Source organism: Nasonia vitripennis, assembly GCF_009193385.2.
Source record: "Nasonia vitripennis strain AsymCx chromosome 1 unlocalized genomic scaffold, Nvit_psr_1.1 chr1_random0009, whole genome shotgun sequence".
NCBI lineage: Eukaryota > Metazoa > Arthropoda > Insecta > Hymenoptera > Pteromalidae > Nasonia > Nasonia vitripennis.
Window position 1 is genome coordinate 941,939 of NW_022279596.1, and position 14,056 is coordinate 955,994.

Consider the following 14,056-nt stretch of genomic DNA (forward strand, 5'->3'; position numbering starts at 1 on the left):
CAAACTGTAATAAAACGTAAAAAAGGTCCGAAATCCAACAAAAACGTACAAAATGGTACGATTTGTTACATTTTCTCATATTTTATTACACTTTATTACATTTTTTATTTCAACTAGGGTAATATTTATTATATTTTTTGTTTCACTGTCATGAATATTCCTAACATTAATATTAAAATCTCCTATAAAAATAATACCTGATGTATTTTGTTTTTTGATTTCTTCGAAAATACCTTGGTAGAAAATTGACGAGTTGAACTAGTCAGTACACTAGCACATCGCGAGTTCCAAAGACGAATTGTTTCTCACAAATTTCAAAAAAAACTCGGCAACAACTCGGGAAGTCGAATTCGCATGCGCGCGCATATAACATAATCCCGAGTGGAAATTGGGTACGGCACGCCGTACTTGAAATCCGGTCCTGATCAGGGAAAACTTCAGGCTCCTGATCAAGCTTGCAATGATGCGCTAACCCGGCCCGGATTTAGAAAACATGTAAACTGTAGCAGACTCCTACGATACAATTTATAGGTTTAATGTAATATTAAGGGTACAGTAGAGGACACCTGAAGTAACGTAAATCTTATTAGAATATAAAAGTAGTCCTAACCTATATGTGATTACAATAGCTTTAGTTTTGTTAGGAAATATATTTTGTGTGTTAACTCCGAAATAATTTGTTGTATGTGAAAAAATGAGTGAACGAAACAAGTTGAGAGTTCGCAATTATCGAATGAAGCAAAAGTTGAAAAAAGACATGCTTGAAAAAGAAGCTTCAGATAATGCAGTAGTGCCAAAGAAGATTTTGCATGTAGAGAGTAGTAAAATTCTAGTAGAGCAAGTTCAGGAAATAGAAGACATAGAAAACATTGTTAAGAATAAAGAATCAGATACAGATGCACCTGTTATAGCAAAGAAGTATAATAATGATGCATTAGTAGAATAGGCAAATCTTAGAAGATTTTCATCGGATGAAGAGACTGATTCTGGTGATAGTGATGAGGATTATTTAGATGCAGCTGAACAATTTATTGAGACAGATTTTGTAAAAGACTTGAAGAAATGGTTTTTTACGTTTACCATTCCTAATACTCATCTAGATGCTTTATTGAAAACATTGAAACCGTATCATCCTGAACTTCTTGCATGTGCAAAAACATTTTTAAAAACAGGTCAAAAAAAACTATTTGAAATTAAGAGTTTTAAAGAAAATGATCCTGAAGATGAAGCCAAATTTGTTTACATAGGTATTGCTACAAATCTTAGAAGAACTATAGATGTTAAATTACACAAAGAAAAATAATTTGAAATTTAATCTATTTTTATTCATTTCAGAAAACTTATTTTGGCTAAATACTCAAGAGAAAAATGTAGCTGCCAAAGTTATAAGTCCTATTTTCAAAACTTTCTTTTCTAAAGATCTTGTTAGAAAATTTACTGCTCAAAAAAAGTAAGGACAAGTACGTTTTTAAAGATTTTAAGTTTTACGACTGCTTGTTTGGTAAGAAAGGAAATAAAAGAATTATTTTTGACTCATGTATTTATATAAAAATATTCTTCATAAATAAGTATAATATTTTTCAGATGCAATGCAGAATGCATATAGTAAGAAGGGTCAAACAGTGACAAATGCTGATTTACTGGGACTGATTGGAACTGTTATAAACAATGCTGCTGATTGTGATCGAGGTCGTAACAGCAGAAAAAGAACTCGGGATCAAGATAGTGATGGCAATGACGTTTAAAATATTAATAATTAAAATTTGACTATTTTTATATATTTCAGTTACATATACGTTTTAATGTAATTTATGTTCTATAAATTGCTCATGACGTACTTAATAAATAAATTAACAAATAAATAGTTTAACGTTTGTACAACATTATTTGGCATTTATTATATTAGAGTAAGATGATGATTTAGTATACTTCAGGATTTTATCCGGCCCGGATCCGGTACTGTAGTAGTCTATACAAGTAAACTTCAGGTAGGGTAAACTATGCATGATAAAGCCCGTAACATTGTCTGATTTGTCAATTTTTTTCTCTTCATATTCGTTTTTTCTCGGGCCGGATTTGCGCATCATTACACCCGTGCTACGGCCCATACCCGATTCCTAGCATGGCCCGGATCAGTACCCTAACTCTCCTGATCCGGCCCTGATCTTATCCGTAGGATTGATTCTAGTCGGGAACCTTTTGAGTTTATTATGATGCAGTATAATAACACCTATTCAATATAAGATAAAAATGATTTATTAATGAAGGCTTATATTTTTATTGATTATTTTTTAATTAAGTGATATCAAACATTATTTTACATGTTGGTTATGTTAGCTGGTGACTTAAGTTAAATTGGGAGCCATTGTCTTAGTAGTCGACATCCAAGTTCATTATTACTATTCCATCTGTGTTATATAAAAGCTAGATATCTGAATTTTTGTACAGATATTTGTTAAATTATGTAGAAATTAGTTACCGTATCAGTTTTTACTTAAATGTCCTAGTTGGAATTGTCAGCTCGAGGGCTATGAGAAATTTTGAATTTGGCGGGTGACATTTCTTGTTAGGCTTGTTCCTGAGGATCTAATAACTCTAGCCACTTGTAGGTATTTCTTGTTTCTAGTGTATTTTTACTTTTTTCCCAATGCATTAATAAGAATTTTGACTTTTAATAGTTGCAAGTGGTTTTGATTACGATGACTGATTTTCAAATTTTATTGCTGCTCTTATTCCGAAACTATCTTCAAACATCTAAGCGATGAATCCTAATTTTTACATGGGTGTCCGGATGGAAATTAAAAGTATATCACTTGAGAACAATTTAATTTTAAATATTATTTCGTTATTGTAAAAGAAATGTGCATGCAAAAGATCAGTTCTTTACGTATATTGGTTTCTGAATGACAGCAGCAACAAAATTTGAAAATCAGTCATCGCAATCAAAACCACTTGCAACTTTTAAAAGTCAAAATTCTTATTAATGCATTGGGAAAAAAGGCAAAGTTATTATAACTTTCTACATATAAAAATACACTAGAAACCAGAAATACAAGTGGCTAGAGTAATTACATCCTCTGGAACAAGCCTAACAAAAAATGTTACCCGCCAAATCCAAAATTTCTCATAGCCCTCGAGCTGACAATTCCAACTAGGACATTTAAGTAAAAACTGATACGGCGACTGATTTCTAAATAGTTTAACAAATATCTGTATAAAAATTCAGATATCTTTAATACAACACAAATGGAATAGTAATACTGGACTTGGACATCAGCTACCAGGGGTAAGTTATAAAATTTTGATGTTACTTAATTAAAAATGACTGCATAAAAATGTAAGCCTTCATTAATAAATATATTCAAATTAATGTTTAGTTAAATGTTTAATGCCTTTATTAGTAAATAATTTCTATTTTATATTAAATGATATATTTTCTTGCACTAAATCATAACCTCAAATTTTAAATTCATATTGCTTGGCGGGTTGTTACCGAGTTTTCCACGGGTTAACGTCACCAGGTCACGGGGTAACTGGCAAAAACGGTTCCGATAAATTCGCGTAATTTCTCAAACTCGGGTATTAATCGGCAACAACTCCTCAAGATTTCTTCCAGGGTATTTATTAAATTCATTGTAAAATGAAAATATGGATATTTGGATGATTTATAAACAGTAATTATGCTATACCCATCGATGTTAATTCCCGTAAATGATACGTAACATTTATTTACGGAAATTGTTCTTTCGTAAAAACATTTTATGGATTCGTAGTTAATTTTTTTGTTAAAGTATGTTACATAACCATATGGTTTTCTTATGGATCCTATACAGTTTTGTCTAAAAATAATTTCAAAGTCATTGATATCTATTACGTCTTTACTTAATGTCCATGTTTCAACAAGTGATATTATATCGCTGTTAATGAAATTTCTATCAGATCTTATATAATTAATATTTTTATTCAAACTTCTTACATTTTGATTAATGTAAGTTATAGTATTGTAAGTAATAAAGGACTTTCATGATTCAAACGATGCATTTCGTTTTCAACTTTATCAGGGTGTTTTTTGTGGTGGTATATATTCTCCTTCTAAAAATAGACCAGAAGCGCTTGTTACTCGACTAAATGCTACGTATAGCATTCTTTTGTTTTTGATATTATCAATATTTATAAATACAGTTCTATATGTGGATCCTTGCGATTTATGTATTGTCATTGCTTCTGCTAGTTGCAAAAGAAACTGATTTCTGTTTATTTGTAACGCTGATGATTTTGTTATATTGACAGATCGTGAAATTCTATCAATTGGTGTCCAATTCAATATAAACTTGTAATGGTATGTTTATTTTATTTTTGGTTTTCATACAAACGTAATATCCATAATGGATGTTTTTTAATTTTCCAGTTGCTCCATTGGTTAAGCCATCTTCGGTGTCAACATTAATGGTCCAAATATATCTGGCTGTTATTTGTAATGGTAATTTGTTTGATAATCCTTGCATTTTCTGAGCTGGTAAAATTTTTGCATTTTCTAATAATTTTGTTTTTGCAGCTGCAGTTCCTTCTCCTATGCAGTTGTTAATACAATCACTGATACATCCTTCTGTGTTTAACGAATTTAAAAATGTATTATTGTAATAGTTCACTGCATTATTGATACTAAATAACCTTATACAGTTTTCTGGTATGTTAATATTTTGAATATTATTTATTTGTCGCGATTTAAATAAATTATCGTCTATAGTTCTTGTTGAAGCTGTTGCTAAATTATTTAGTGCTTCAGCAAATAATTTGTCATCTCTTTGGCGCATTATTTCTTTCAGAGTATAGATTTTGAACTTTGACCACAAGTAAGCTTCTTGTAGGATTTCTAGAGTTGTGTTTTGTGGTTCGAAAATCCAGCCATCCATAACAGGTTTTAACTCATTGGCCTCATTCTCTAGCTTTATGGAGTTGTAGGGAGGGCACATAGTTTCGATAACGGAAAACGAATTCCTAACCTCAAAATCGAAAAAATTTTAGTTTACTACCCGAATTATAATTCTATGTTCGAGCCCCATGTATAAAGCGGAAATTTCGTCCGTTTCTCTTGAAAAACCCGCCTTTACGAGCTATCGATGATAAAGGGACTCCTATCCTTAAAATTGAAAAATCTGATATGTATGGGTCGAAAATTTAGTACGTTTCTCTCAAAAAGTCCATCTTAACGAGATATTGATGAAAAACGGATTCCTAACTTCAAAATTGAAAAATCTGACATGTATGGGTCGAAAATTTAGTCTGCTTCTCTTGAAAAACCCCCCCTTTAAGAGATGTCGACGAAAAACGGATTCCTAACCTCAAAATTGAAAAATCTGACATGTATGGGTCGAAAATTTAGTCTGCTTCTCTTGAAAAACCCCCCCTTTAAGAGATGTCGACGAAAAACGGATTCCTAACCTCAAAATTGAAAAATCTGACTTTACAACCTGAAGGGAAGTTATATTGAATAATTATTATATGTGTATATATATTGAAAAATGTTATCCTGTTTATAGTTGGAAACCCGGTAACGATTTTACCAGGGTAAAAGTTCATTTTTGTTAACTGCGGGTCATCATTTTTTATCTCATATTTATTATGATGATGATGATATCAAGCTTAACAAATTAGGAAATATTGTTGATAATTTACTACTGCAATAGTGCAAAATGTCTTTTTTAACAAAAATGAACTTTATAGGAATCTTTCATGGCATTTAGTGCTTGTCGTTTACTATTTCATAAAAATTTTTTATTTTACCTTTCATCGGTGATTATGGGCAAAATATGAAATCAGCCAATTGCAAAGATAACATCATGAATCTTATTTCAACTTATTCTTTAACTGCTGACATTTTCAAAAAGCGTAATAATCATTAACTTTTGATTGATAGTTTAAAAGCTATCAAGACAAATTTTAATAATTTAGGCACGACAAAATGCCTAAAATTATTAAAATTTGTCTTGATAGCTTTTAAACTATCAATCAAAAGTTAATGATTATTACGCTTTTTGAAAATGTCAGCAGTTAAAGAATAAGTTGAAATAAGATTCATGATGTTATCTTTGCAATTGGCTGATTTCATATTTTACTCATAATGACCGATGCCAGATAAAATTTGAAATGTGTATGTATTAGTTATCGACAAGTGACAGTGATATTTTAATGAGTTCATATTCAATCTATTTGTGTTAAACCTTTTATTTATATTGTTACAATCCCTAGTGGAAATATCATTTTTTCAAAACTGTTTAAAACTGTTTAAAAGTTCTTGAAACTGTTGAAAACTGTTTAAAACTGCCCAATACTATTAATAACTGTTAGAAACTGTTCATAAGTACGCATTTTTGGACATTTGAAACAGTTTCGAAAAATTGTAAACTGTTCTGAAAAGTTTTAAATAGTTTTAACCGGTTTTGAACTTTTTATATTAAAATGTAGTATTAACCAATAACAATTATTATAGAACATTTTTTTAACAGTTATTAACAGTTTTAAACAGTTTTGAACATTTATAAATAGTTTTAAACAGTGGTAAACATTTGTTATAATAGTATTGATCAATAAGAATTTGTTTAGAATAGTTTTATACAGTTTGAAACGGTTTTAGACAGTTCTGAACTTTTTTATTAAAACAGTATTGACCAAAAAGAATTTGTTTAGATCCTTTTTAAACAGTTATCAACGAATTTAAACATTTTTTAACAAGTTTGAATAGTTACAAATATTTATAAAATCGTATTATTTAAAAAAAAATATGATTGAATAAATAATAATAAACTCAGTAGATTTAAAAAGATTACTTTTATTTTATTATAATAATAATTATGTACATCATGCGCATTTTATCATAGCAATTATTTTCAGTATACGTTATTTGTAGTGTAAATAATGCCATACAAACATATATATATACCCCTTTTGCTCCCTTCAACTTTTGTCAAGGTCATCTATCGACATCAGTAAAATAAAACCAGACAAACAGCTGTTTAGCAGATTTTTTGTTATTTGACCTTGAATTGACCTTCTCAAGGTCACCAAAGTAAACTTAAAATATCCTTTGCGACGTAATTTTTTCCGCTCTATCCGATTCCAAGGTCTAAAATAGAGGCTCCTATTAAAAAAAAATCACAATTACCCTCAAATGACCTCGAAAATCGAGTTCAAGGTCATAGGTGTTTGTGTTATTCGATGGCCCCCTTTACCCCCTTCAACTTTTGTTAAGGTCATTTTTCGTTAAAATTAGTTTTTCCATGGTTTTTTGTCGTGGTCGGATTAAAATGAAACACCCTGTATATACATATATATATATATTAAATTACGAGAAGCCAACGAGAAACGAACGAACTTTTCTCATTGGTCTGTCAGTGGCACTTTTTTTAGCGAACTAAGATAACTTAAAATTTAATTCAGACAACGACCCATTGCTCCTACAACAATTTTACTTAAATAAAAGTCTCTGCCTGATTTGGTGATTATAGCAGATCTATGAATATTTGAATAATTAATACATTTAATGCGATTAGATGCTAGTTTACATTGCTTAAAATTTAATTCCATAATAACATCAGGATCAGTAATGAAAGAGACTGTATCTGTATGTAATTGTTTATAAAATATAAACACATCACTTACATCATTGCTTTTAATGCAGCAAATTCGTAGAATGATTCCAAACTCTTTATTTATTGTTTCAAAAATGGCATTGTTTGTTTTAGTACGAGTCAAACAAGAATTTGTTGTAAATCTACAATTTTTGTATATCATTTTTTTGTACTGTTTAATTTCACTAATTTTATTTACATCTAATAAAAGTTGTAGAGAATTAATTTCATCTGATGTTAGAACGTAATTTTTTCCAATACCTAACAAGGTACATTCTTTTACTATACTAACTTTGTGTAATTGCTGAGTTGTTAACGAATCACAAAAAACGATTGTTCTTTTAGGAATACAAATATTTGTTGCTAAAATAGGTATATGTTGGTATATTAACAGTCGGATACAAATTTGTTTTGCTATATTGCAATTACTTTTCTTCATTTTCAACACATTTTTATTTTCATTTTCGAAAGGAAAAGTATTTGCTGCCCATAATAGCCCCCAATTTTCAACAGTAATGGGCACATGAAAGAGTAAATGAACATTATAATTCATGTTCACCAAAGAATTCACCAAAATAAAAAACATATTTGATGAGCAATTTTTTTGCAGTTTCAAGCATATCTTTCGTTATTGAATCATTTAAGAGTAAAGTCATGGAAGTGGAAAACATAGCAAGATGATTTAAATATTTTCTCGGTAAAACTACTTTTAAACATGGTATTGCATAGAATACAACCCATGCAAGCCAGTTGGAAGCTGTCCAATTCTTTCGATCTTTTATACTTCTCGGAACCTGGCTAATACATTTTGGTGGTTTAATTGATAAAAGTTGTTTGTCAATACTATTCAAAGCAGTTGGTGATCCAACATAGTAATTTTCATTTACACTTTTTAATAGAATTTCAGTATGAAGTTCTGTGACACCAAGCAAACATGAATGCATAAAATCAACAATCATGCCTTTAGCAAGATCAAAAAATTTTAGATTCATTAATGAAGCTGGTCCCCAAACTCCCATCACATCTTTTGAAGCAGACGCAGCAAGTACCATTTGATTTTTGATACTATCATCTGTTCGTAATTGAGGAACTTTTTCAAGCATTGGATATTTATGAATACCATCTATCCGTTCACTTGGGTACTCACAGAACGTACATCCGTAAAAGCCGTTAAATCGTTTCATATTTAGTACAGCACATCTGCATACTGAGTCAACACAACAACCTAATGGGAATAATTTACTCCTAATTATTTTGGCATTGTGAACCCATTCAAATCCTTGTGAAGATAATTTGTTTGCTTGCTCTACAAACGGATTAAGAAACATATTCATATCTGGTTCAGAGTCATTTACCCATATACCAACTAAAATCATGTGTTTTTTTCTTAAGTGATCTGGTAACTCGTGGATCATCAAATAAATAGGCCATACAGAAACCTTCGAATGAGATGCTGCTTGGCAACCATCAGTATTAAATGTATAGGAAAAATTATTATCATTATTTAGGTACTTCTTATCTTTTGAGAGTTTTTTATAAACTTTGCCATCATAAATATCTTCAAGAGCAGAAGAATTTTGTTTTTTTCTTATAAATCTATAATTTAAGTTGTTTACTATATCTTTATTGGAAAAAAACTTTTTTAACTGATCCTCAATGTCGATATGAATAAAAAATGCACCAGTTGAAGAAGATGACATAGTATAACCACAAACACATTTTTGTGTAGATTTCACATTTTTGAAACTTCCTAAATACTTATTACATTGCCGGCACAACGTATGATACGTAAACGATTCAGTACTTACATCCATTAATTTTCGAATCATGTACTTTGTCATTGGGAATATGTTTCTACAGAAGATAAAATTTAATGCTTTAAATAAATCTAATAAAGTAACCCATGTTAAAGAATGCTTCTTTCCTATAGTCATAAAAATTAATAACACTTCTGCGACATTCATGTTAGTACAACCACAAGTTCGTTCTTCTAATTTTTGTTGAACGTTGCCTTGTTGTAAACCTTCTTGAAGCTGCAATTAAAATGAAATTATTACGATTAATTTTTTTTTATAAATTTGTTTATTTGCATTAATTACATATTTTCATTCCCCACTCGACCAAAAAGACCACTTTTTGGCCTTGAGATGGGGGTGAAGGTAGCATATTTTTTTGCCAATGGAATTCGCGGGAAAAATGAGAAATTTGCGTGAAAAAAGTAGAAAAAATGTTGAAAATTTTGAAAAATTAAAAATATGTTGATAATTTTCGTACTTGTATTTCTTATTTTTATAATTTATAAAAAAAGAAAAGTTTCTACCCCGCTTTTCAGGCTCAAATAGTGGCCTTTGAACCGAAAGTGGAATAAAATACTATATTCAACACGAAACAAAAGTAGATTTTCCCCCGGTGATTACTGCCCTCGCGAGAATATTTTTCCCTCGGGCGAGGGACTCCAGCAACCAACTTATACAAAAACGTTATTAAAATTAGTTATAATAATCAAAATAAATTGTTGTATAGTATAGTTATAAAAAATAAAATTCAAGTATATCAATTAGTTGGTATAAAAAACAAAAGTATCATAGAATTTGCTTATATTTTAATAAAAAAAATTTTATACTAAACAAATTCGTATTGATCAATACTATTTTAATAGAAAAGTTTAAAACTGCTTAAAACTATTCATCAATGTTTAGAACTGTTTAAAACTATCATACCTTTCAATGTTCAATTGATTGAAATACAGTTGGATAATAAAATCAATCATGTACTAATTATTAATGATATTGCAACACTTAAATACTCTCCTACAAATTACTTAACTATAATAAAAAATTAATTAAATCAATTAAGAATACAAAACCCTCTTGCTAAAATATTAAAATGAGTGTGAAAATTAAAAATACATCTCTCGCGATGAGTCATATATATTATATGATATTGCTAAAGTTATCTGCAAAATTTCAAAGCTCTAAATGCTGTAGGTTCAGAGGCAACATATCTAACATGTGTTATATTAAGTATCTCAATCGACGATGGACAAGAAGTCACAGTGCGCATCAACTTCTGAAGCGATAAAAGACTTGTATTTGATTTAACATAAGTTACACCAGTTTTCTTTTAAACAAGAGTATTTAGAGCATTGGAATTATGTAGTTAGCTTTAAAATATACTACTGCAATATAAAATAAATGAGAATCAATAAAATTGTGATTGCAAATTGTGATTGCATTTTGATTTGGCATGTAAAAGTTCATGAGCACTGTGACTTTTTGTCTACCGTCGATTGAGATACTTTATAACACATGTTAGATCACTATCCTCTTAACCTACAGCATTTAGAGCTTTGAAATTTTGCATAAAGTTTTAAAATATCATACTCTAATATAAAATAAATAAAAATCAAATAAATCATGGTTGCAGTGTGATTTAGTTTTTAGTTAATGCGAACTTTCACTTTCTGTGTATCAATGTGCAAAGTAATTTTGCTTAACATTAACTTTATTTCCGAACCATTTAATACAATTGAATAAAATTGATTGTTATTTTTTATATTTGATTTTGACTAAGCTTCATTTATTATAAAACTGTACTTACATTTATTTCTTCAAAGTCTGCATCAAATAAGAGGTTATGTTTTGATGTATACTCAGTGGATACGCGAACATGGTCAAAAGAATCTGCCTGGATAATAAATAAAAGATATATGTATCACACTATCCAATTCCTCAATTATTAAAAAACACACCAATACTTACAACACGTGTATTTCTAAAATCTGATTTAAGTAACAATCCATCTCCTTTTGATGAATTATTGATGCTAGAAGAGCTATCAATGTCATGAAACACAGTATTTGGGGTCTAAAATTAATCAAATAAAATTTTACATAAATCTAAAATCCTTTTTTAAGTTTAGTTACAGTTTGAAGATTTTAATACTTACCAATTTAGAAAACTTATTGTGCTCATTGAAATGTTCTGTTTGTAACAAATTTAGTACTGTTTTTTTTTATATAACTTGTTGACCGAGGAATCCTTGAAGTTAAACAATCCCTGTCATAGTACGTTTTATAATTACCTCTTTTATTCATTGCGATTCTTTATAAAGATAACTTTTTTATAATTTCAATATTTATACTCACTATGTACACTAATGTACAAGCTACCGATGAGAACAATACAAAATATTACATTTTTTGAAGTCAGCACCAAGAGGAGGACGGAAACAGAGTTAACAGCTGTATGCGCGAAAAGCTATAATAGCCAACTTCAATGTGCACCGAGTTTTGAGTGTTTACTGAGAGTTCTTTACTGAGAGGGCGTCCGAGTCACCTAACATAGCAAATTCGCCTTGGTATAAGGGCACATGCGGGGGGTATTTAGATTTAAGAGTTTACATTTTGGATTTTATTTCTCACTTTCACATGCGTCGTGCGCATCGTGCGCAAAAGTAAGTACGTTCGTCTTGTCTTAAGCTCGGCGAGGTCTGAAGTTGGCTATGAGGGGAGCTTTCTGCACTTTCGACTCCCAACCGTGGGAGCCTGTGTACAATATGTTCCGTGTTCCGTTTCATTGAGCTGTGTGAATATAACAGTACAAATTTACATAACCTATTCCGTTCTCGCATTTTTCCTTATCTTACCTATGTAAAAAAATTGCGAACAAATAAAAGCAAACTGTATACAAGTATAAGTTATATTTTAAACATATATATAATGGGTGACAGTGATGAAAATGGTGCAAACTCTAATGAGTTTTATGCATATTTATATGTTCATATTTTACCAAAGGAAACTGGTGCAAAGTCGCAAAGAGAAATCATCCCTGCCGATGTTATAAAAAAGTTCAAATACGAAACTTACAAAAACAATAAAAACATTTACAAAGAAACAAAATTTAGTTTTAGAAGAGGTCCTGGTGGCGAAAAACTTAAGTGCTATGTTCTTTATGCTGCAGGTTAGTATTAATTATGCTGAAAATATTCAGTTTTATTGTTATAAAATACATGTAATTTAAATTTGTACATTTATTAATAATTTTCAGATACCTATAACGAAGTGCTTAGTAAATCTATATCGAAAAGATTTTCAGTCCAACACATAGTACAACACTTGATGATATTGAAACTTCTCATCAGTTACATGATAATACTAATGTTAGCAACCAAGAAAACGAGGGCAATGATTTATCACTTGAAGAATATTGTGATGATGATATAGTCAACGATCAAGATGATGACAATAGAAAGAAAATGCTTTCAAATAATAAACGGAAACTAAAGGCAATAAATAAAGAGAGAAAGAAACAGAAAGTTCATCGAGAGAATAATGTTCTAAAAAAGTATATAAATCAAAGACAAAATGAAAGTGTAAGTGATATTGAAGATCCAAGTTTTTTTACTACGGAAACTTCTACTCCGATAAAAGATATTAGTAATGTAAGTTGAAGTGTTAAATTTACTATATTAATCTAATATGCGAGTTTGAGTTTGTTAATCTCCCTGAGGCTTTTGCCTCAACAACGTTAACCTCACATATCACTATATATACCAAGAGATTCAGACGAAAAGAAAATAATTTCTTTGCATTGTATATTAATCCAAATTTATACTTAAAGATTTTCAATGTTATTTTTTAGATTCCTAGACAAAAAGATGGTATCGCAGAACTATCAAAACAAGCAAATAGTTACAAAAAGTTGTACATTGCTGAAAGGAAAAAAAATGAAGACCTTAGAAATATGTTAAGGGAACTCCAGCCAACATCAGAAAATCCCAATCCGAATGAAGAAAACGCCCAACATATTAATAAGCAAAGTGGAAGAACATTATCTAGAAACAGTAATGAGAGTGGTAGGTATTCAGATATTGCTAAATTAATTTTATTAAAAAAACATTACGAACATATTTATAATGATTTTTAATTTTTATAATCTTGTTTTAGATTCCCACAGTTCTGCGGTTAATCCGTTTTATCATTATGATACCATTTATACTTTCGAATCTGATGAAAAATTAAATTACGATGAATTTGGAAATGTCTTGCTCGCACATGGGGTCCCTTGTAATCCTAAAGCATACAACGATAGTTGGAAAACAAAATCACCAAGTAAATGCCTGGCAATTTTAAGTCAAGGAGTGTACGAATTCAAAGATTTGGCAGAGCGCTGCGTAAGAAAGCAGAAGAATACCAAAGACAAAAAAAAGTTGGATCCATTGAAGACAGTTGCTTTAGAAAAGCAAGTTTATAAGTTTATGCGAATCAAAAATTTAAATATAGATGATATAGACCCTACTGAAAAAAGTCACGTGATTATCACGTGATAATCGCGTGATATTTTCAACCAATTTATCACGTGATAATCACATGATATTCTGAAAAATTATTAAAAAAAAATTGCATTTTAAATTATTAATCTGTTATA

At 29.9% G+C, this 14,056-nt stretch overlaps 2 protein-coding genes across 2 annotated transcripts; one reads left to right on the plus strand and one right to left on the minus strand.

The window, feature by feature from the left end:
- Positions 1 to 6,813: 6,813 nt before the first annotated feature.
- Positions 6,814 to 11,882, minus strand: LOC103318168. Its single transcript, XM_016986753.3, has 4 exons — positions 11,577 to 11,882; positions 11,390 to 11,494; positions 11,229 to 11,315; positions 6,814 to 9,661 (listed from the first exon to the last, which is right to left on the minus strand). The coding sequence occupies exon 4, from the start codon at positions 9,590 to 9,592 to the stop codon at positions 8,171 to 8,173; it is 1,422 nt and encodes a 473-aa protein (XP_016842242.1). The 5' UTR covers positions 9,593 to 9,661; positions 11,229 to 11,315; positions 11,390 to 11,494; positions 11,577 to 11,882; the 3' UTR covers positions 6,814 to 8,170.
- A 151-nt stretch (positions 11,883 to 12,033) lies between these two features.
- On the plus strand, positions 12,034 to 14,014 carry LOC116418355. Its single transcript, XM_031933453.2, has 4 exons — positions 12,034 to 12,589; positions 12,677 to 13,070; positions 13,271 to 13,484; positions 13,576 to 14,014. Exons 2-4 carry the CDS (start codon positions 12,885 to 12,887, stop codon positions 13,953 to 13,955), a joined length of 780 nt encoding a protein of 259 aa, XP_031789313.1. The 5' UTR covers positions 12,034 to 12,589; positions 12,677 to 12,884; the 3' UTR covers positions 13,956 to 14,014.
- The last annotated feature ends 42 nt before the right edge of the window (positions 14,015 to 14,056 follow it).

Excerpts from the sequence above, each read along its gene's own strand:
- LOC103318168 (XM_016986753.3), bottom strand. The coding sequence starts at position 9,592 with ATGAATGTCGCAGAAGTGTTATTAATTTTTATGACTATAGGAAAGAAG.
- LOC116418355 (XM_031933453.2), top strand. The coding sequence starts at position 12,885 with ATGCTTTCAAATAATAAACGGAAACTAAAGGCAATAAATAAAGAGAGA. Across the intron at positions 13,071-13,270 it reads CGATAAAAGATATTAGTAAT|ATTCCTAGACAAAAAGATGG; the intron begins GTAAGTTGAAGT and ends GTTATTTTTTAG. Across the intron at positions 13,485-13,575 it reads TAGAAACAGTAATGAGAGTG|ATTCCCACAGTTCTGCGGTT; the intron begins GTAGGTATTCAG and ends ATCTTGTTTTAG.